This window comes from Tamandua tetradactyla, chromosome 3 (genome assembly GCF_023851605.1).
Source record: "Tamandua tetradactyla isolate mTamTet1 chromosome 3, mTamTet1.pri, whole genome shotgun sequence".
NCBI classification, from domain to species: domain Eukaryota; kingdom Metazoa; phylum Chordata; class Mammalia; order Pilosa; family Myrmecophagidae; genus Tamandua; species Tamandua tetradactyla.
The window spans coordinates 199,332,338-199,353,583 of NC_135329.1; the positions used below are offsets into that span (position 1 = coordinate 199,332,338).

General features: G+C 37.2%; 1 protein-coding gene across 1 annotated transcript; it reads right to left on the reverse strand.

Annotated features, from left to right (window-relative positions):
* Positions 1 to 14,148: 14,148 nt before the first annotated feature.
* On the reverse strand, positions 14,149 to 19,488 carry SCG2 (secretogranin II). Its single transcript, XM_077152048.1, has 2 exons — positions 19,384 to 19,488; positions 14,149 to 16,499 (listed from the first exon to the last, which is right to left on the reverse strand). The coding sequence occupies exon 2, from the start codon at positions 16,483 to 16,485 to the stop codon at positions 14,626 to 14,628; it is 1,860 nt and encodes a 619-aa protein (XP_077008163.1). The 5' UTR covers positions 16,486 to 16,499; positions 19,384 to 19,488; the 3' UTR covers positions 14,149 to 14,625.
* Between the last annotated feature and the right edge of the window lie 1,758 nt (positions 19,489 to 21,246).

Here is a 21,246-nt window from a genome sequence, read left to right on the forward strand (position 1 = left end):
AAATGGCAAAATGGAAATTAATGAAGTAGAACACTAAGCTCCCATTCTCCTGGCTACGGTGCCAATATCTTGTTGTTATTTCTCCTGTTCCTTGACCTGGTGACATGACTCGTGGGCTTCAGCTTTGTGCATCCATTACAGAGAAGTCATCCAGACTGTCAGAGTGATTCTGCATTCTGGGATAAAGTAAGAATGCATGAGCTGCAATCTGTAACATGCAATCACTAAAGGTACAGTACAATAATGTAAAAGTCTCTATAGGAAATAGTCTTCCATTTGTTAAAAAAAAAATACTAGGTCTCTTTGATAACCTTCCATCTCTTGTTTTTATTGCTTAAAGAGGTACCCGGTTTCTAAGGTAAGGGATTGGGGGAAGGCATATCTGCCCTAGGAACCCCAGGGAAGAGTTGAGGTCCTCTTCTGCAATATCATCATCTCCCTCCAGTCTCTTGGTATGGCAGACATGCAGGCACTCCTTTCAGTTTCCCCTTCAAGAAACAATTCACTGCCTTGCTGCAAGGGGTTAGCTGAAAGCCTCCAGCTGTTAGCTCCTTCAGCGTCTGCCTCAGCATTCAAGCTGGGGCCACATTCTCCTTGGGTGGTCCTGACCACTGTCTGGGTGAAGGAAGGATAGTCAAGACCATGCTCTTCTTGGGGTGGCCCTTTGCCAATGCCTGAGTGAGGTGGTACTGGGTCTAGCCACTTCTGCCCAGCGCAGGACCACTACAGCAGGCAGGCTTTGCTTTGGAACATCTCATTGGGCTGACAACAATTGTCAGGTCTGTATCTCATTCTCACAGCTTCTCCTACACAATGCTGCTTGCTCCCTTTTCCTTTCCGGAGTGTTACTCCCTGTATTAGAGTTCTCCAGAGAAATAGAACCAATGGGGCATTTTAGGTGATATTAGTAACTATTAAACTTATGAAGGCTCTAAGTATGTAAACTAAATGATATGTTAATGTAAGATTAGCATATGTGAAGTACATCCTAGGAATCTGCTTGTTTTCTGGAAAATGACTTCCTAGTGCACAAGATAACATACATAAATATATGCACTAATATATGCAAACATTTAAGCATGATAGCAATGTGAATATATTATGCATGTGTGCATAATTAACTATGCATAATTCATAATATATTCACATAAATTATACAAGCTATGTCACATATTTACATATATTATCCTATGTATTAAGGAGGCATTTTTCACATAATAGACAGACTCTAAGTGAACTTGGTTTACTGAAATCTATGCTCCAGTAGTTTGTAGTTAAAATACAATTTTAGTGTATCTAAACACACAACCTTTTTTACAATTAAAACTTTAGTTTAACTGGATAGAAATGAATTGAAATACAGTTATTATGTAAAAGTAGAAACTTGTCTCATTTGTTTTTGTTGCATATACCTTCCCTTTAATAATATGAGTCTTGTCAATATAAAATCTTAAGCTTAATAAATAAGAAGAACAGATCATGGCTTATTCCATCCAGCACTCTGAAAACCCTGCTAACCCTCTAAGAGGCTTGAGTTGGCACTGCCTTCTTACTTTCACTTTCATAAAGATGCAGCAGGCTTGGAGGTTAAAGCACAAAATCGCTTCAAGTCTCATGAATTTTGAAGCACCACCTGCATTGCACTGATTTTCCATTGCAGAATGGTTCGATATCATAATCCTGGCTCTCCTGCTGCCATAGCAACCTGTTGGTTCAGAATGAAATGAATTGTGGAATGATCACTAAAGAGGGATGGGAAGGGATTTCTGCCTGATTTTTTTCTGGTCAGTTCACTGTATAATACCTATGAATGAAAAGATCAAAAATGAATGATTTTGTTTCTTTCTAAAATCTGTTGCATTTGAAAAACAACATCATTATTAAGGATTCGTGCTAACTCTATAGAAGTTAGTTTATCCTTGCATCATCAATGAGAAGTAGAAGACAAACAAAAGAAAAAGAAAAGTCACCATTATCTTATTGCAAATGCAGAGTATGAGGAAATGACAAATATTAGATTGAAACTTGAGCTCCTCAGTTTCCCATGACCATGTGGGATAACTTTAGCATGAATTGGGACTTTAAGCTTAAAATAACCCTGAAGTATTGGTTCATACCATCCACAGACTTCTGAACATTCTAATTCCTATGAAATGACCCCAACTAAATTGAGTCCCATGACAGATGGAATTGGGACTTATTGCTCCATCACAAATCCCTATTTCAAAATAGCTGCAGGATGAGAAATAATCTTGTTGGCAATGGAGCAAAAGTGCTCTCACAATGTGATCTATTTGTGTGGCAATATATTATGCACACCTTATATCCCTCTCCCTACATAATGCCTAATGCAAAGATTTACACACTGTGGATGCTCCGTTAAATTTGTTGATAAACTGATTAGACAATTCTGCTCTATGCTCTGCACCTACTTTGTTCCAGGCACTGTAAAGCCACTTCACACACATTATCAATAAATCCTTACAACAGCCCTGCAAGGTAGGTGTAATCCCTATTAAGACCCTGCTAGAGTAAGTGCCTGCCCAAGTGGCAAAACCAGGATTTCTTCCTTGTTTTTTTTTCAATATTCCAAAAATACCTTTTTCCAACTCAGTGCTCCAAAGCTTCAGATCTGATGCTGGAATTGAAATCTGGATGCTCTTTGAGCTGTAATGTAGTAACCGACATGCCAACCAACATTAGAAAAGCTAAAATGTTCCATGATGGTCTGATATCACCTAGTAGGATGTGTGAATAATTAATTGTTGAAAACAGTAAGTCCTTGTGTGTTTCTAGATTTCGGGAATAGAAAATTACTAGCTAAAAAGAGATACAGCATAAGGAATCTAGAATAAGGTTCAACTGAAATCATTATGAAATTATATACCCTTCAGATAATAAACTAAAGCATCATTCTGGGATTTGAGATGTTCTGAAAACACCAATGTCAAAGAACCACTCATATGACTTTATCAAGTGCATTATAAATACTTCATTAATATCTTTTAAGTTGAGCTGGGGTTACAGAAGGCCCATAAACAGGTTTCATAACACACAAAAAAAGCAAAGAAGGTATGATGGGCAACATCTGCTCATTTATTCAATGCACATGTATTGAGCAGCTCACTTGAAAGAGGCATAGTTTTGGGTGAGAGAATATTCAGGGTTTGTCCCTGACTCAAAGGGCTTATAATTCAATGAGTGAGACAGTCAGGTCAACGTGGCTAATCATAGCTGTAAAGCAAGAGAGGAAGACATAAATATTACAATGAAGGTAGAAGAAACCACTGTGAGAGCTGAGGAGAAGGAGCAGTTGGTGCTATCTTGATGGTGGTGGCTTGTGAGTTAAGTCCTGAAGGATGAATAGGATGTTGACAGTAGACAAAGGAAGGAAAGGTCCAACAGGCAAAGAAGCAAAAGCATCAAGGTATAAAAATGTGCTGGAGCCACAGGAAGTATAACAATATGCCTATTACGTTATACCTTAGCATAGACTTTATAGCCTAATTTCTTCTCTCAATTTTTCTATCCCACCATCCACTATACCTCTATGTTTTGGTTTGCTAATACTGCTGGAATGCAATATACCAGAAATGAAATGGCTTTTAAAAAGGGAACTGATGAAGTTCAAGTTTACAGTTCTAAGACCATAAAAATGTCCAAACCAAGGCATCCAGAAAAAGATATCTAGACTCAAGAAAAACCGATGTCTGTCACATCGGAAATGTGACACATGGCTGGCACCTGCTGGTCCTTCTTCCTGCTTCCATTGCTTCCAGCTTCTGATTCCAGTGGTTTCCTCTCTAACCATCTGTGGGCCTTCACTTAGCTCTTCCAGGACACAGCTTTGTGTTCTGGCTTGTTTAGCATCCATGGGAAGGCACATTTTGATGTTTGCTGTGCTCTGCATCTCCCAACATCCTCATCTAGGTGTCTATTCTCTCTGTTGGCACACGAAGCATCTCCAAACATCTGCATCTTTGTCAGCTCTGAGCTCTTTCCCTTTCTGTGAGCTCTTTCAAAGACTCCAGTAAACTAATTAAGATCCACCTTGAATGAGCAGAGTCACATCTCCATCTAATCAAACGGTCCAACCCACAATTGGGTGTGTCACATCTCCATGGAAACAATAGGTCTGCCCCACAAGATTGGGTGAGAAAAAGAACTTGGCTTTTCTGTGATACACAACAGCTTCAAACCAGCAGACACTATGATGTCCATAAGTCATTGTCAATAATAATCTGATGAAAATGCTTCAAGGACAAAAAGAATCTGGTGAAATAACAAACTTCAAGGTACCAAGAGATTTTTACTCGAAAATAGAAAACAGAGTGGATGTAGGCATATGTAAATGACATGGAAATTAAATATAAATACACATGTGGCTTTGGACCTCCAGAAAAAATTGCTGATGATTGCTATAATAAGCTCTCTAGAAGGTAGACACTGTCTAAAACTTGCAGACAAATTATCATCTTTGTCCTAAATTGAAATGCTTAAACTCACCTGGAAAACCCCATTAGCTTTTCAGTCCTTGGATATTTTCACCTTCAGAAGTTCCCTGATCAAAGCCAAGAGGACTTCCTACCATCAGGAATAATAGTTGCAGCATAAATAGTGTTAGCCATAGTAACTACATATCTGGGCTTGCATAACATATCAGCATGTGACTAATCTCCATAGCACTTATAATAACAGTGATCTTTTTCTTCCATGGGGCAAAATAACTGTAATTCTAGTAATATAGTTGTAAAGTTTGTTGAAAAATAATCAGGTCCAGTTGTCACAAACTGACAGCTCTCATTTTTCCCTTCCTTCTTTGGTAAAGATATGAGTTCCAATGATGCTTCTATGCTTCATTTAGGTAAAGATAGATGATGAAAGACTTAGTAAACAGGGATATTGAAATCTGGATCAATCATTCTATTTCCCTCATTAATTTCATTCTGTATAAATTTTAAATAAGTCTTATCAGATCTTAATTGAGATAACATTAATGTTCATTATAGTGTATTGAGTTACATAACTCAATTTAGACAAGTTCTTAATTTTAATCCATGTTCCTGTGGGTATGAACTCATTGGTTTTATTCTTAGCTAAAGTGTGACCAATTGAATAAGGGTGGGTCTTAATCTGGATTAGTGGCAACCATATAAAAAGAAAGCCAGAAGTAGGAAGTCAGTACGAACTCAGAAGATAAAGGAAAGGCTATTACCATGTGACAAAAAAGAAAAGAGATCCAAGCCAACAAACCCCAAAGATTGTGGCAAATCAGCCCTGACACTATTGTCCCTAGAAGAGAACAAGTCTTCTAGCCTCCAAAACTGTGAGACAATAAATGCCTGCTTTTAAGACAACATGCTGTGTGGCATTTGTCATAGCAGCCTGGCAAGCTAAAATACTCATCAAGTTTGTCCATTCAACAAGGATTTATCTTGTTTTACTTTTCAAGATACAAAGTCAGTTTCCATTTTTCTTATTTTCTCTCCATTTTCATCCCTCTTTTTCTCATTCTCAATTCATTTATTTAGTCAATAACTATTTTCTGAGCACTTTCTATACTCTAGTTACTGATCTAGAGGGCTGGAGCAGTACTAATACAAGCAACATGGCAATGACTAAAAAAGAGAGAGATTACACTCTACTTGGAGGGCTAGACAATAAATTAGATAAAATTATAAAGTTAGTATGTTAGATATAATGAGGCCTATGGAGAAAAAGCAAGGAATGTGGATAGGAAATGTGGGGACATTTTAGAAAAAGCAGCAAGGAAAGACCTCACTGAGTATTTAATATTTTAAAGAGAAGAGAGAGAAAAGCATGCAGTTATTTAGGGAAAGAACATTCCCAGAAAAGGAAACAGAAAACCCAAAAATCTTGAACTGGGAGTAGGCTCGGCATATTCAAGGAATAGCAAGAAAGGTCAGTGGATCTAGAAATGAGGGAAGAATGGAGAGTATCAAAGAAAATGAGTTCAGAGAGATAGTGGAAGGAAGAGCATATAGACCATTGTAGATCATAGCAAAGGTTTTCACTTTTTGGTAACATTTAATCTGGGTTATAGTTAGATTGTATTGGCTGACACATTTAAAATATAGTGAAAGGACAGAATAGAAGCAAGGGAACCAATAGGTAGATTTTCCAATAACCCATTGAGAGATGATGCTGATTTGGAGCACAGAGGTAACAGTCGTGATGGTGAGAAGATTGATTGTAGGTATATTTTAAGGTTAGTCCATATCTGATGCTAATTTAAAATGGGGTATAAAATAAAGAAAAGAGTCATGACAAAACCATGGATATGGTCTGAGCAACAAACCAAAGTGGAAAAGTCTTTGGTAAGATCAGTCTTTTTGTCAAGAGGAGAAAATAAGGAGCTTTACTTTGGACGTGTTATATTTGAGGATGTCCTATTAGACATCCTAAAGATGTTACCTAGAAAATAGAATTTTATGAATCTGGAGTTCAGGGAAAGCTCTGGCCTGAACATACAGATTTGAGCATTGTCAGCTGATAGCTGGTGGAAAAAGCCACGAATCCTTAATGGGATAATCTAAGAAATGAGTGTGAATAAAAAAGAGAAGAGGACTCTGAAAAGCCAAAACAATCCTTATAAAGGAGAACAGGGTTAAAGGACTCACAACTGTTGCTTTCAAATTGTATTATAAAGCAACAGCAATTAAAACAGTAAGGAATTGGCACAAAGATAGATCAGTGGAACAGAACTGGAATTCCAGAAATAGAACCGCACATCTATGGCCAATTGATCTTTGACAAGGGTGCTAAGTACATAAAATGAGGGGGAAAATGTCTCTTTAACAAACTGACTGTTCACATGCAGAAGAATGAAATTAGACCTCTACCTTACACCATATATGAAAATCAACTCAAAATAGATCAAGGACCTAAAATTAAGAGCTAAAACTATACAATTTTTAGAAGATAACACCGGAGAAAATCTTCATAACCTATGTGCCAGTTTAAAATTGTTGTGTACTCCAGAAAAGCCACATTCTTTAATTCTCATTCAATATTATTGGGTGGGATCTTTTTGACTAAGTTGTTTCCATGGAGACATGACCCACCCTTTTGATTAGGTAGCTTCCATGGATATGTATCTCCACCCATTCAAGGTAGGGTTGCTTACTGGAGTCTTTAGGAGGAAACTATTTTGGAAAAAGTTTCAGTGCTGACACAAACAAGAGAATTTTGGAGATGCAGAAGGAAAACACCCCAGAGAAGCCTTATAAAACTAGAAAGTATTCGAGAATAAACTTGGAATATGTCATTGGTAACAGAGACCAGCAGGAGTTAGAAACAGGGTAAGATAATGGGTAATTGGAGCTGAAGGGATACAGACTGTGCAACAGAACTAGATACAAAAACTCAAAAATGGACAGCACAATAATACCTAATTGTAATGTAATTACGTTAAAACACTGAATGAAGCTGCATCTGAGCTATAAAAAAAAAAAACAAAAAAGCAACAAAAAAAAACTAGAAGGTGGGAGAGAAAGTTAGCAGACATCGTCATGTGCCTTCCCAGCTGACAGAGAAATGCCAAAGGTCATTGGCCTTTTCTTCTTTTTTTTAAATTTATTTATTAATTAAGAAAAATTAACAAACCAAATAAAACACCAACATATATAATCTGTTATTCACAATATCATCACTTAGTTGCATATTCATCATTTCTTAGAACATTTGCATCAATTCAGAAAAAGAAATAAAAAGACAATAGAGAAAGAGACAATAGAGAAAGAAATAAAATGAAAACAGAAAAGAAAAAAAAAGGAAAGATTATACCTACCATACCCCTTACACCTCGCTTTCATTGATCACTAGCATTTCAAACTAAATTTACTTTAGCATTTGTTCCCCCTATTATTTATTTTTATTTCATATGTTCTACTTGTCTGTTCACAAGGTAGATAAAAGAGCATCAGACACAAGGTTTTCACAATCACACAGTCACACTGTGAAAGCTCTATCATTATTCAATCATCCTCAAGAAACATGACTCCAGCTCTGCGTTTTCAGGCAGTTCCCTTCAGCCTCTCCATTACATCCTGAATAATAAGGTGATATCTACTTAATGCATAAGAATAACCTCCAGGATAACCTTTAGACTCTGTTTGGAATCTCTCAGCCATTGACACTTTGTCTCATTTCACTCTTCCCCCTTTTGGTTGAGAAGTTTTTCTCAATCCCTTGATGCTAAGTCTCAGCTCATTCTAGGGTTTTTCTGAAACCTTGATGCTGAGTCTCAGCTCCTTCTAGGATTTCTGTCCCACATTGCCAGGAAGGTCCACACCCCTAGGAGTCATGTCCCACATAGACAAGGGGAGGGTGGTGAGATTGTTGTGTTGGCTGGAGAGAGAAACCGCATCTGAGCAACAAAAGAGGCTCTCTTGGGGGTGACTCTTAGGCCTAAATTTTAAGTAGACTTGACATCTCCTTTGTGGGGTTAAGTTTCATATGAACAAACCCCAAGACTGGGGACTCAGCCTATAGCTTTGGTTGTCCACACTGCCTGTGAGAATATCAAGAATTCAACTTGGGGAGGTTGAATTTCTCCCCATTCTCACCATTCCCCTAAGGGGGCTTTGCAAATACTTTTCCACTCTCTGATCGAATCACTCTGGGATTCATCGGGGCATCACTCCAGACAAACCAACAAAATCTCATGTCCTACCTGAGATTCCAAGTACTTATGGTGTTCAATCAAACTATCTACATTAGTTATATTGGGAAATGCAGTAGTCAAAATATAAATTTTGTACCACATAAACATTTTTTGCTTTAGTCTCACACATAAGGTGACATTTTAAAATATTAATTACCATCTTTTTTCAGCACCCTCCAATAATGACATTCCTTTGTTCTTCCTCATGCAAAAGCATTTTTAAAATTTGTACATTTAGTCACTATTATTATACACTCTAGGCATTCCTAGATTATATCATCTCAATCTTTAACTAATCTATCTTTCTTTCTGATTTCATTTATGCCCCCAGCCCTCCTCCCTCTATCATCCTCACATGTAGCTTCATTAAGTGTTTTACCATAATTGTATTACAGTTAGGTAGTATTGTGCTGTCCATTTCTGAGTTTTTGTATTCAGTCCTGTTCATTGGCCCTTTCTTGAGTCTAGGTATCTTTCCCTGGATACCTTAATTTGGACATTCTTATGCCCTTAGAACTATAAACTTGTGGCTTAATAAATTCCCTTTATAAAAGCCATTTCATTTCTGGTATATTGCATTCTGGCAGCTTTAACAACCCAAAACAACCTGGGATTTAAAAATTAAATTTTTCAAAATGACACTAAAAGCACAAACAACAGCCACTACAAAAATAGATAAATTTGACTTCATCAAAATTTAAAACTTTTGTGCATCAAAGGAAATATCGAGAAAGTGAAAAGACAACCTATAGAATGGGAGAAAATAGTTTCAAGCCATTCATTAGATAAGGGTTTAATATCCAGAATATGTAAATAACTCCTACAACTCAACAACAAAAAAAGGCAATCCAATTAAAAAGTGGGCCAAGAACTAAAATAGGCATTTCTCCAAAGAAGATGTACAAATGATGGATAAATACATGAAAAGATGCTTGACATCATTAGCCATTAGTGGAATGCAAATTAAAACCAAAATGAGACACCCCTTCACACAGATGAGGGTAGCTATTACTTAAAAAAAAAAATAGAAAATAAAGTATTGGAGAGGATGCAGAGAAATCAAAAATCTAGTGCATTGTTGGTGGGAATGAAAATGTTGCAGTCATTGTGAAACACAATATGGCAATTACTAAAAATGTTAAATATAGAATTACTATTTGACCCAGAAATCCCTTTCTAGGTACATGCTCAAAGAGAGTGAAAATGATGTTACAAACAGATACTTCTACACCAGTTTTTATTGCAGCATTATTCACAATAGCCAAAAGCTGGAAACAACCGAAGCATCCATCAACAAATCAATGGATAAACAAAATGTGGTACATACACACAATGGAATATTATTCAGCCATAATAAAAATGAAATTATGATGAGATAGGCTGCAACATGGAAGAATCTTGGAAATATTAAGGCTCAGTAAAATAAGCAAGACACATGTGGTAAGTTGTATGATACCACTTAGAGGATGAGAAATAGCAATTTGGAGAGGCAGAAAGCAGATTAGAGATTACTGAGGGAGGGAGGAGATGAGGGGAGCAGAGAAGAGGGAGTCTTTATAAAACTAAAAAATAGAAAAGAGAAGGTGCCATGGTTTGAACTCTATTCTCCAATGTCTAGAGGTCAAGGCTATTAAAAAAAAAAAAAAAAAGGACCCTCCAACAAGACTGAGAAAGAGTAGCCCATGAGACAGAAAGAGAATCAAGCATGTGCAGTAGCCTGGAAACAAAGGAAAGAAAGTGTGGATGATAACATGGGATTCCAAGTTGAAATTTCTAGAAAAGAGGGAATATAATGGACTGTAAGCAGCAAAAAGAAATAAGGAAGAGGGCTGTAGGAGAAGCAGCAACCTCAGAAGGGAGTTTTCCCTTAGATCAGGAAGGTGACAAGAATGTTCTCAGAAGATGGTTGCTTTGAGTATCAAGGACATAATGAAAAAGATTATAGAAATGGGAAGGAGTAGGAGTTAGAGTCCAAAAAAGGTGATTCAATACTGTGTGATGAAAACATTCTAAGCACAATTAACGAAGATGAGTGTGAGTATCGCTGAAAGAGGACAGTTAGGGCTGTGGATGTCACCAGAAGGAAAGCTAGAGGATAAAAACTGGTACAGCATAACTTAGTGAAACCTAGAGTGGACAATGATAGTGGTTAATTGTACAAATATAAGAAAGTTGCTACATGAATAAGAACAAATGTATGTCACTATTATAATAATGGGATGGTATATTGAGAAAAGATACAGTTAATGCAAATTATGGCCTATAGTTAACAGTAACATTGTAATATTCTTTCATTAATTGCAACAAAGACACTATGCAAAGGCTAAATATTAATAATAAGGGGTTATAAAGAAGAGATATGGGATTTTTTGTTTCTTTTCAGTAGAAATAGGAATAGTCTTATATAGATTGTGGTGGTGAATGCACAACTAGTGATTATTCTGGTATAATCAGGAACCATTGATTGTACACAGGATGGATTATATGTGTAAATGAAACTGTTAAAAATAATAAAAATAAATTTTTATAAAGGTGATATGTAAACTGTAAAGGGATTTGAGAGCAGAAGAGAAGGGATGGTTGGAAGTCTTGTTATAAAGAGTACAAGCAGGTTAATCTTAGTTGTCTCCATAGCAGATGAGGTGGAAAGAACAGAGTGTTGAGAAGGAAGGGTTGGTATACGGTGTAGACTTGCCAATAGCATAGAGAGTGCTGGCTTCTTACCTGCCTCCTTCTGCTGCAGGTGTGAAAGGAAATAAAGTAACTTAGGCTAGGAGACTTAATGAAGTCAGAGAGCTGTGTGTGCAGAAAAGTCCTTATGCCACCCACAAAATCACTATCAGAAGCAAAACTTTCAAAATTATAGAAAAAGCCTCCCTTTCTGGGAAAACAAATTTATTTTTAAAAAATCCCCTAACTCCTCCTCTTCCTTCTTCCCCCCAAATACTCCACCTAAATGCCTCAACTGAGAACACAATTTGTATAGCTACCCTGAATCTGTGTTCCCTGAATTGCAATGCTAAGGCATCAAGTAAACACTTGATTTTGCATTACAGCTCGTTTTCCTGTTTCTTAGTTCACAGAGGCACGGACTCTGAGAGAGGGGCAGTCTTAGCACACAAACCGTTTCTTTCCTCTGCCAGTGGCAGCTGCAGAGTGGCCCTCTTGGTGGGCTCAAGCTATCCCCCAACTTCTGCTGAAGTAGGTCTCTGGGCAGGGAGAAAAGCTGAATAAGCTGTCACCCCCAAACTTATATGGTACTTAGGGATTTATTTCTTATGCTAGGGAACAATCTACTAAAACGTGTATGGAAAAAAAAAAACAATATTTGGATCAGAAATAAGTCTGACAACTCAATAACTGAAGATATGATGGTACTGTAAAGAGACAAAGTTGCTCGCTGACTTACGTCTGAAGAAGTCAAGCATGGACTACATATCCCAAATTAAATTACGTCCCCACCTGCCAATACTGATTGTGAAATGTCATTGCCAGAGGATCATGAAATTTCAAATTCAACTGAGAATTAAAGAAAAACACACCATGGTGTAGCAGAAAGAGTCCAGGATTTGGGGTCCCACTGCTCTGGGTATAGATGCCAGCCTGACCCCTCATCAGCTGTGTCATGTTAGCTAATTTGCACTCGCTCCCTAACCTCGCAGCAAAATATTTAAAAGTCTCACCAAGGCCCTGTTTTCAATGGGTAATGAAAGTGTCTAGTTGTCATTTCTGCTTAGCATTAGTACAGAAATAGTCATAGGGTTGGCTTAAGTTCCTTGGAGTGGCTTACTACCTGATACAGAAAACTGGAGAGAATTTGCCAAGGGTGGAGATAAAGGTGGACACCCTCAATGCATGACATATTAACATCCACCCAACACTTTAAGCCTCACAGATGTCCTGGATTTCTCCACTTGTAGAAGCTCCAATTTGTTTCTGGGCCTCCCCTCATGTCTGGCTCCATTATGATAAAGCACCAGGTCCACATGGAAGGGCACAGATCTAATAGCCATAGTTACTTGTTTGTTAACAGCCAGCTATATGACACTTGTTTCACCTCTCTGAGTTTCTAAAGGTACAAATAACATCTATCTCAGAAGGGTACAGGGAGAGTTCATTGTGACAACCTGTGGGAAAGTTCCTACTGTAGGGTGGGTACTCCATAGTGTTCAAATCAGTCATCCTTCTGAGGTGGTAGCTCCCTATCTTGGAAGTATTAAAGTAAAAATCACTTGCTAGAAACTCTGCTGAGAACATCACCTCTGAGATCCCTTCCACTTTCAAATGTTAGGAGTTCATGAAGTTGTGTGATATATGAACAGCACAGAATCTAGGCAAATTATTAAGTAGGAAAACCTATCTTCAGTGTTTTCCCCAACACATGCAGTCCTTCCCACTGCCTTGGAACAGTTTAGGGATCCCCCACCCCCACCCCAATACACATGCACACACACACACACATGCACACCCACACCCTCCCTTGGGAATGAGCCGTGTTGAGACCTCCTGAGCCTGCCCGCATCCCAACCCCTGTTTATTGTCCCACACTTCACCTGGAAGGGCACTTTCCAAGCAGTGGTTAACACAGGTTTTAGCATTTCATACTGCTAGATGAGCTTAGGAAAGTTAGTCTTTCTGAGTTTTGTTTTCTCTAATGCCAAGAGCAGGATAAGAGACCCCTTTAGAGTGAGGTAGAGTGGACTCAGTGACCTAAGATAGGGAAAGTGCTTGTCACAATCCTAGTGCACAGTAAGCACTCTATAAACACCAACTATTATTGACTCCCTTGTTTGTTATTACTAATAGTGTTTTGTTGTTGTATGTATTTTCTAGGTGCTTGTTGTTGTTGCTTCCCTGTTGGCATGTTAGGATGCCGAAACAAGGCACACTGTAACAATTACGCACTACCTACCCCACTCAGGATTCTCTCTAGCACTGGGGCAGGAGACAGGGCAGCTTTTCTTTACCCACTGTCACTTTGCCCACTCATTTAACAGACAGTTTGGGGTCCTCTAGCCCTCTGTCCAATCACACACACGAGACAGTACCCCTGTCTTCTGGGGCCCAGGGTAAGCTGGGAATAAGAAGGTTGCTTCCCAGTCAGGAGTCTATTCTGATGTCTTATACACAGCTTTTTTTTCTAAAACACTGGTTATGGGTGTAGGAGACTTCACTGTCTTTTATTATATAAATCAAGGGTAAACTATATAAATATTATACCATAGGCTTATTCCAGAAGTCATAAACATGAGAAAAGGCATGGGCAGACATTGAGTAGTATCATGTTACAGGGTGCCGCATTTATGAACCTGTAGCATGAACATATACTTAAAATTCATTATTTATTACCTGGATTGACTGTGGAAGGTAGCATTTTTCTCTTTTGGCTCCTTTTTTTCTCTGCCTGCTCCATAGTCACTGCTTCTGGTTTTCCAAAGTGAAGAGTCCAAAGTTGTCCAGAAATAACATTTATTAATCAACAATAAAACGCACAATAGAAAAGACCTTATAAATAAAACTATATAATTATGATGCTTTATTTTTTGCTCCAGTACTCCACAAAACACTACAGACAGTAACAAAATAATTCAATAAATATTAAAAACTTCAAGAGAGTTATCAAACACTCTTTATCACATGTGAGCATCAACAATGTCACAGCCATCAGATCCATTATTAAACACTATCATAGGTTTCTTTCTTAGAATAAGGTACACAAGTAATTTTTTATCCAGAAGTCATAACATTTACACATATCCATACACAAGAGAAGAGCTCAGAGTAAGGAAAGCAGATTCCCCAGTAACCTGGAACTGTCTGCCTGTACATCATTTAAAGATTTTACAGTGTAAACAGGATAGAAGTCAACACAATAAAGAGAAATGCTTGGACTTGTTTAGGGTGAAAGGAGCAAAACTAGGGCCACTAATGAAAGCTGCTTACATATTTTCCATTGCTCTCTTAGCAAGATGCTCCCTTCCCTTTTCTGCTTTTTCTTGGTTGAGGTATTCCAGCACTTTCATTAACAGATCTTCATCCAAGTACTGCTTATTTGGCACATCACCATTTTTCAGGAGCCCCACAGGGAGCTTTTTGCTTACCGTGGCCAGTTTGTCAGTCTCTTGAGAGCTGCCTTGATTCAAACGCTCTTTGATGGCCTGCTCGATTTCATCATCTTCCTGGACTTCATCTTCAGATGAGCCTTGATTGGGGACTCGCTTCATCTGGTTTGAATTAATGATCTCAGGGTATTTAACTAACATCCTGGCCAAGTACTCTCCTAATTCTTGATCCTTGTCATTCAGATTTTCATATGCCATTTGTCTGTTTTCAGCCTCTTGCATCCAGGCAGCTTTGGGAAGCTGGTTTGCTCTAGATCTTCCAGGAACATATGGGGGCCTCGGCAGAACCTTTTCTCGGTTATATTGATTGGGAAAATATGGAGGCTTCTGATTGGCTGCACCCTCCATTCCTAAAAGATTTAAAATGTCCTCAACACTGAGTCCTTCTGGCAAGGCCTCTGCCATAACACGGCCAGATGTTTTGGGGTGGCCACTCTTGGACAGCATCTTATTTTGGTGCAGGTCTGGGCGGTCCACGTCAACCTCTGAAATGTCATCTAGATCAGCTGGAAGGTCAAGCTCCTGCTCAGGTTCGACTGACCCACTTGGCTTCTCACCAGTTTTGAGCATGTCAATTAAGTCTTCAGGAGGTATCTGTAAATTCCTTGAGATTTCAATCAGCTGATAAACAGACTGAGCATCAAGAGGTTTCTCAAAAAGCCTGGTTGCCCTTTCCCCATTTTGCCCATTCTGTGACCTCCCACTTGCTGCAGCATTCACTAACCTTTTCAAATAGGTAATTACTTTGGAGACATCCTCTGAGAATTGGTCTTTATTCTCTTTCTGGAGGTCTTCATCCTGGACACCCAGTGGCCCCGAACGCTTCACCTCTTCATTGATTTGTTCACTTTTTTCTATATTCTCTTTGCTGTCTCTCACCTCTTCCTGAGTTTGACTCTCTATTTTCTCCTCTACTGGGTTCCAATCTTCTCCCCCGACCACATCTTCATAGGCAATGTTATTGGCCTTGTAGATATCATCTTCATCATCTGTATAAAGTTTTTGCTCATCATCAACTCTTGCACGCTTCTGGCTGTTTGGTCCTGTCAATTTCCCCAGCTCTTGAAAGACAGATTCCAGTGTAGCAAGGCTTTGAGGAGTATATTGTTCCTCCACTATTTCATTTGTACGCTTAAAGGGATTGTCCCTAGAATTCTCTTCATACATAGGTGGGAATCGCATGTGCTTTAGCTTTCTCTCTGGCCACTGTTGAGCTTCATAATCATCAGGCATGTCCACTGGAAAATTCTTTTCTGAATTCAAGGCATAGGGCTTGTTTTCTTTTGGTGAAGACTGAGGCTCAGTTTCAGCTTGTCTCAATGCTTCAAGTATTATCCTCATCCACTCATCTTCACTCAGGGAATCCCTTGAACTTTCTGGCAAATGACTTTCATCACCATTTTCTTTTTGTTGAAGGGGAACAGAGATACCTTGATAGGGATTATAGTCTGGGCTGCTTTCTTCTTTGTGAGCTTGCTGCCGGAGCTTTTCTATGTACTCCAAAGCCCTGATCATTTCAGGACTGGGAAACCTTTGGGCATTTTCCGATCTGAGGTCTGGTTCCTTCTGAAGCAACTGGTTACGCTGAAATGAAGCTGCTTCGGCACAGGAGATGAGGAACATTAAAAGGATGAGAGACAGGGCAACTCCAAGTTGGTGGGTCTTAGCTTCTGCCATGTTTGAAGGATTTCCTTAAAGCATAAAAAAAGATGAGTTAACACAAACTAAACAAAATAGAAGACATTTGTAGCAAAAGCAAATAAAGGACCACTGACCAGGAAAAAAAGCAGAGATTATGTCACATGAAATTTAGGATACTACTTTTTAAAACCCATAAATATATATACATGATTATTAAAAGTTAACCAGAATAATCTTTAGCAAAATTGTCATGCATTTGCATCAAACTTGCATAGCATTCCCTTGTTTAAAAAACAACAAAACACTGTTTTGAAATTTCTCAAATTTTATTTTCACATAGAAACCATGTAGTTTATTTTTATTATATATTCCAAGATGAGTTCTGGTTATCTTGTATAGCATTCCTATTGAAGACATTGGCAAAATAATTGGTTGGCTTAATTTAAAATGTTCATGCACACACACACTCAATTATTTCCTTAATGTTGTGTCAAAATATATGGTTTATTTCCTGGATTTTCCACCTAATTTTGTGGGAGGAACACAGCAACAATGACGTTACTACTGATTATGATGGAATACAGCATGCTAGTGTCAATAATACTGAATTAGTATGTGAGTGAATCCCATTCATACATCTTTTTCAGAAATAACTTGGTCTCACTCTGAGACCAAATCGAACTATCAATTTTGGAGGGCCTATCCCATAATAACCCTGAGTCATGGGTCTCCTAAAGTCCCACCTAGGCTAAATCAATGAGGCTTCTTTCCATATAAACATAATAAATTAATAAACTAAAAATCGTATTTTAAAGTCTCTGTCCTCCACATTAATTCTAATACTTTTTTATTATGACTATTTTGAAAAATGTAACTGGTTTTATTTTCCATCAGCTCTCAGGATTGTATAGTAAATAATAACAGATGCTACAAAGAGAACATAAGTTTTCTTAACTAGTCTATTTCTGAACTTGTGAATGTTCAGATTCAGCTTGTCTATTTTGGTGTGGACCTGTGAAATCTTAAATGACTCATACTGTTAGAAAATCTTAAAATAACCACTATGCAACTCCCCATTTAGATAAACACAGACGATGTGTTAAATTCTTCCTACTTAAAAATCCTCATTCATTGTTTTCTCCAGTGCTTTATAACCTCACGTATGAATTAGCAAGGGAATTAGATTTTTACATTTCTACCTCTGATATTGCCTATGTTGAAAAACTATTTTAATACTTCCAATTTTTTTATAAGTGAAATAAGGTAAAAGAAATTTCCAAGTTTGATTATGATATGATCATTGAACCCTGCTTTTGTGATAGATTAGCTAAGCTACATGAATATAATTGTCTGTTAGCCAAGACATCAATTGTAGAAAATATCATTGTTCAATAGACCATTTTGGTGATAAACTAATGTTTTCAGTTTTTAACAATGGTTAACAAGGAGCCAGTTCATCAAAATGATTCCCATTGACTGGAATACATAATTTACTGAAAGAAAAAAAGTCTAAAGGCATTCGGGAGAATACTTCTGATATATTTCTATAAGGAATTTTATTTATAAATTTTTGGTTTAAATTAAAGCAATTAAACATTCTTTGGGAATAAAAATCAACATTTTATATTTGAAATGCAATTTTAAGAAAGCTTGTTGAATTTTCTTCTTTGAAACCATTGTCCTACAGTATTCCTAAAACAGGGATTATGTGTCTGTCTTTAAAATCATTACCTGAAGGTTGGGCTTTGCTGGAGAGTTGAAACAGAATACTCATTGCAATTGTTTAAACAGCAGCCTAACAAGTGGTACCCCTTGGTCAGTTCAGGTTCAGTTTGAACAAAGGAGATGCATCATTTGAGTATGACTCAAGAGATTTGTTTTCCAGGTAGCAACTCTTTAAGTGGTGAAGATGGTTTCAACAACTTTAATATTCTCCATAGCGTTTGATTCAAATTTAATTTTCTCAAACTCAGACAACTAGAAATTAGTTTCTTCTTGCATAGCTATTATTAAAACCACTTAAATTAAATTATCATTTCTATTGACATTAGACTACAGCATTGACAAATGCAGATGGATATATCTAATTTGAGCAATCCAATTAGTTGGGATATATAGAAAAGAAATCCTACTCAAAATCTTGAGCAAAAGACTGGACAGCCTCTTTCCATCAAAGCATAATAATCATTATGCAGTTATGTATACTTTCATCAATGTATTCAAAATTATAATTTCTCTAAATCATGTTCATATCCACAGTATAACCCAACACAATAACATTTCACCCTGGAAATAGAAATAAGCCTATGTTCAGGATCATTCTAAGTACTTTGTTGGCATCAAAATTAGGAAATAATAATGCAAACCTTTTCAGAGAATACCAATTCAGAAAATAGATTTTATGTAGTTGGTTAATTTTAACCTTTTCTAAGGCAAATATCAAAGAAAAAAACTAATTCTACAATTGGTTGCCTCCATGAATAACATGTTCTACATGAATAACATGTTTTACAGCCTTTGAGTCGTTAGAAGCCTACTGTTAAGAATATTGAGCAAATAAATTTTATTCCTGGCTCTGTATCTAATTCTTAGGGGAAGAAAAAACAAATTAAGGAAAGAAATAAAACATGTCTTGGTTAATTTCACATTTTTATGTGCATTGACATTAAAATCGTTAAGTTTTTCACTCTTATTCAATATACTTATCCAAATAGCATTCTTGTTAATAAATATCCAATAGCAACTGAACAGATTATAGATTCAATCATATACTTATATATAGTGTTCTCTCAGTGGCTGATGATCAGCAGGTTGCTATCCAGTTATTCTGTAGATATTAACTTGCTTGACGATCTTTTTCTTCTCATCTAAGAATTAAGGGAACAAAATGAAATTTAGAACTTTCCAGTAAATCGAAAAGAAAAGCAGCCTTACCTCTTTTTTTAGATGGCAGAGAAGGTCCACAGCATGTTCCTCCCGCTCCGCCGGGTGAGCTCCTCGGACCGTTTCAGCACCCGGACAGCTCCTGGGTTTATAGGGAGCCGCCGCGCCTGACTCCGCACTGCCACAATGACGTCACCCGGCTCAGCCACAAACCGAGCAAGAGCGAGCTTTTTCAAAGAGCCCAAGAGAAAATAATCACTTTATATATTTATTTTTATATAGTTTGTAAATATCTTGCATGCTTACGCCACCTGTCTTTTCTTGGCGAAAATTGCAGTTTTCTTTTTCTAATCAAATGCTCTGCACTGTTTCCTTTAGTGAGAAAGAAATCTGTCAGACAAACATTGCCAACCGAAAGCTAATCTCATCCATGTTCTAGTATCTTGTTGTGAGAGTTTATTTTGTTGTTGTTGTTGTTGTTATAATAAAGTTTTACAGACAATGCCTTTATTTTCTTCATTGCCCACAAAGAAATTACATTATCCCCTGTTATAGTCTAAAATGAATGTGAAGACAGAATGTGAAAATCCATGTTTCATATCATAAATGACGAGTAAAATTTTAAATAAAAATACATTATTTGAAAAGAAGAATTGTCTCTTTTATGAGAGTCAACCATAAGGCCCCAGTGACATGGAATTTTGCTTTAGAGCATCAATATAATTTAATACTTCCAATTTTTTTATAAGTGAAATAAGCTAAAAGAAATTTCCAAGTTTGATCATGATATCATCACTGAACTCTGTTTTTGTGATAGATTAGCTAAGCTATGTGGATATAATTGTCTGTTAGCCAAGGCATCAATTGTAGAAAATATCATTGCTCAATAGACCATTTTGGTGATAAACTGTTTTCAGTTTTTAACAATGGTTAACAAGGAGCCAGTTTATCAAAATGATTCCCATTGACTGGAATACATAATTTACTGAAAGAAAAAGTCTAAAGGCATTCGGGAGAATACTTCTGATATATTTCTATAAGGAATTTTATTCATAAATTTTTTATTTAAATTAAAGCAATTAAACATTCTTTGGGAATAACATTTGCACTTCATCGGTTCATAGTTTCTGCATGAATCTGTTGGTATCGTCTAGAATATCTGATCACAAAGTGGGGAGCTGCAAAGTTAAGTGCTGATGAAAATAATTCCATCTGTTAAGACAAACAAGTCTTTCCCCTAAGAAAAACTTAACCCATATTTAATTGGAACCCATGTGCAACCAAAAGGAAGTTGTACTAGATATATTTTCTTCTTTTTTTTGAATGAGATGGTCTATGACTGTGACCAACCCAGAGTATAATATATTAGTTAGTTCCTAACATCTCATGTTTGTAATTCATGATCATGGTTGTGCACTGCCAGGTGCATGGGCAGGCACCGGGAATTGAACCTGGGTCTCCAGCATGGCAGGTGAGAACTCTGCCTGCTGAGCCACCGTGGCCTGCCCTGGTTATATATTTTAATAATTTATGTAGGTCTTATATTTTATTTTATTAAAGAGTGGGTTCCTTAAAAGCAGTATATGTTGAAGTATATTTTACGTATGCAAAAGAAGCTTGCTATATAAGAGATCTGTTATGACTCTGCTAAATGAATAATCAGCCACCAGTTTATCCATTGTGTTAATATAGACTCCATTCAACCTGTTTAATGCTTACTAAGTGCCAGATACATTGCTAAATACCGCTGATAAAAAGATGAATGATATACAGCCTTTGCCTTTGAAGAGCCCTTAATCTAAGGGGGATAGCAAATCAACTGATTATTTAATATAAATTGGCAATCACTAAGAAAGAGATAAACCAATGGTGTTTTGGAAGCATTACAGATAGCCACTTAGCTCAACCTGGAAA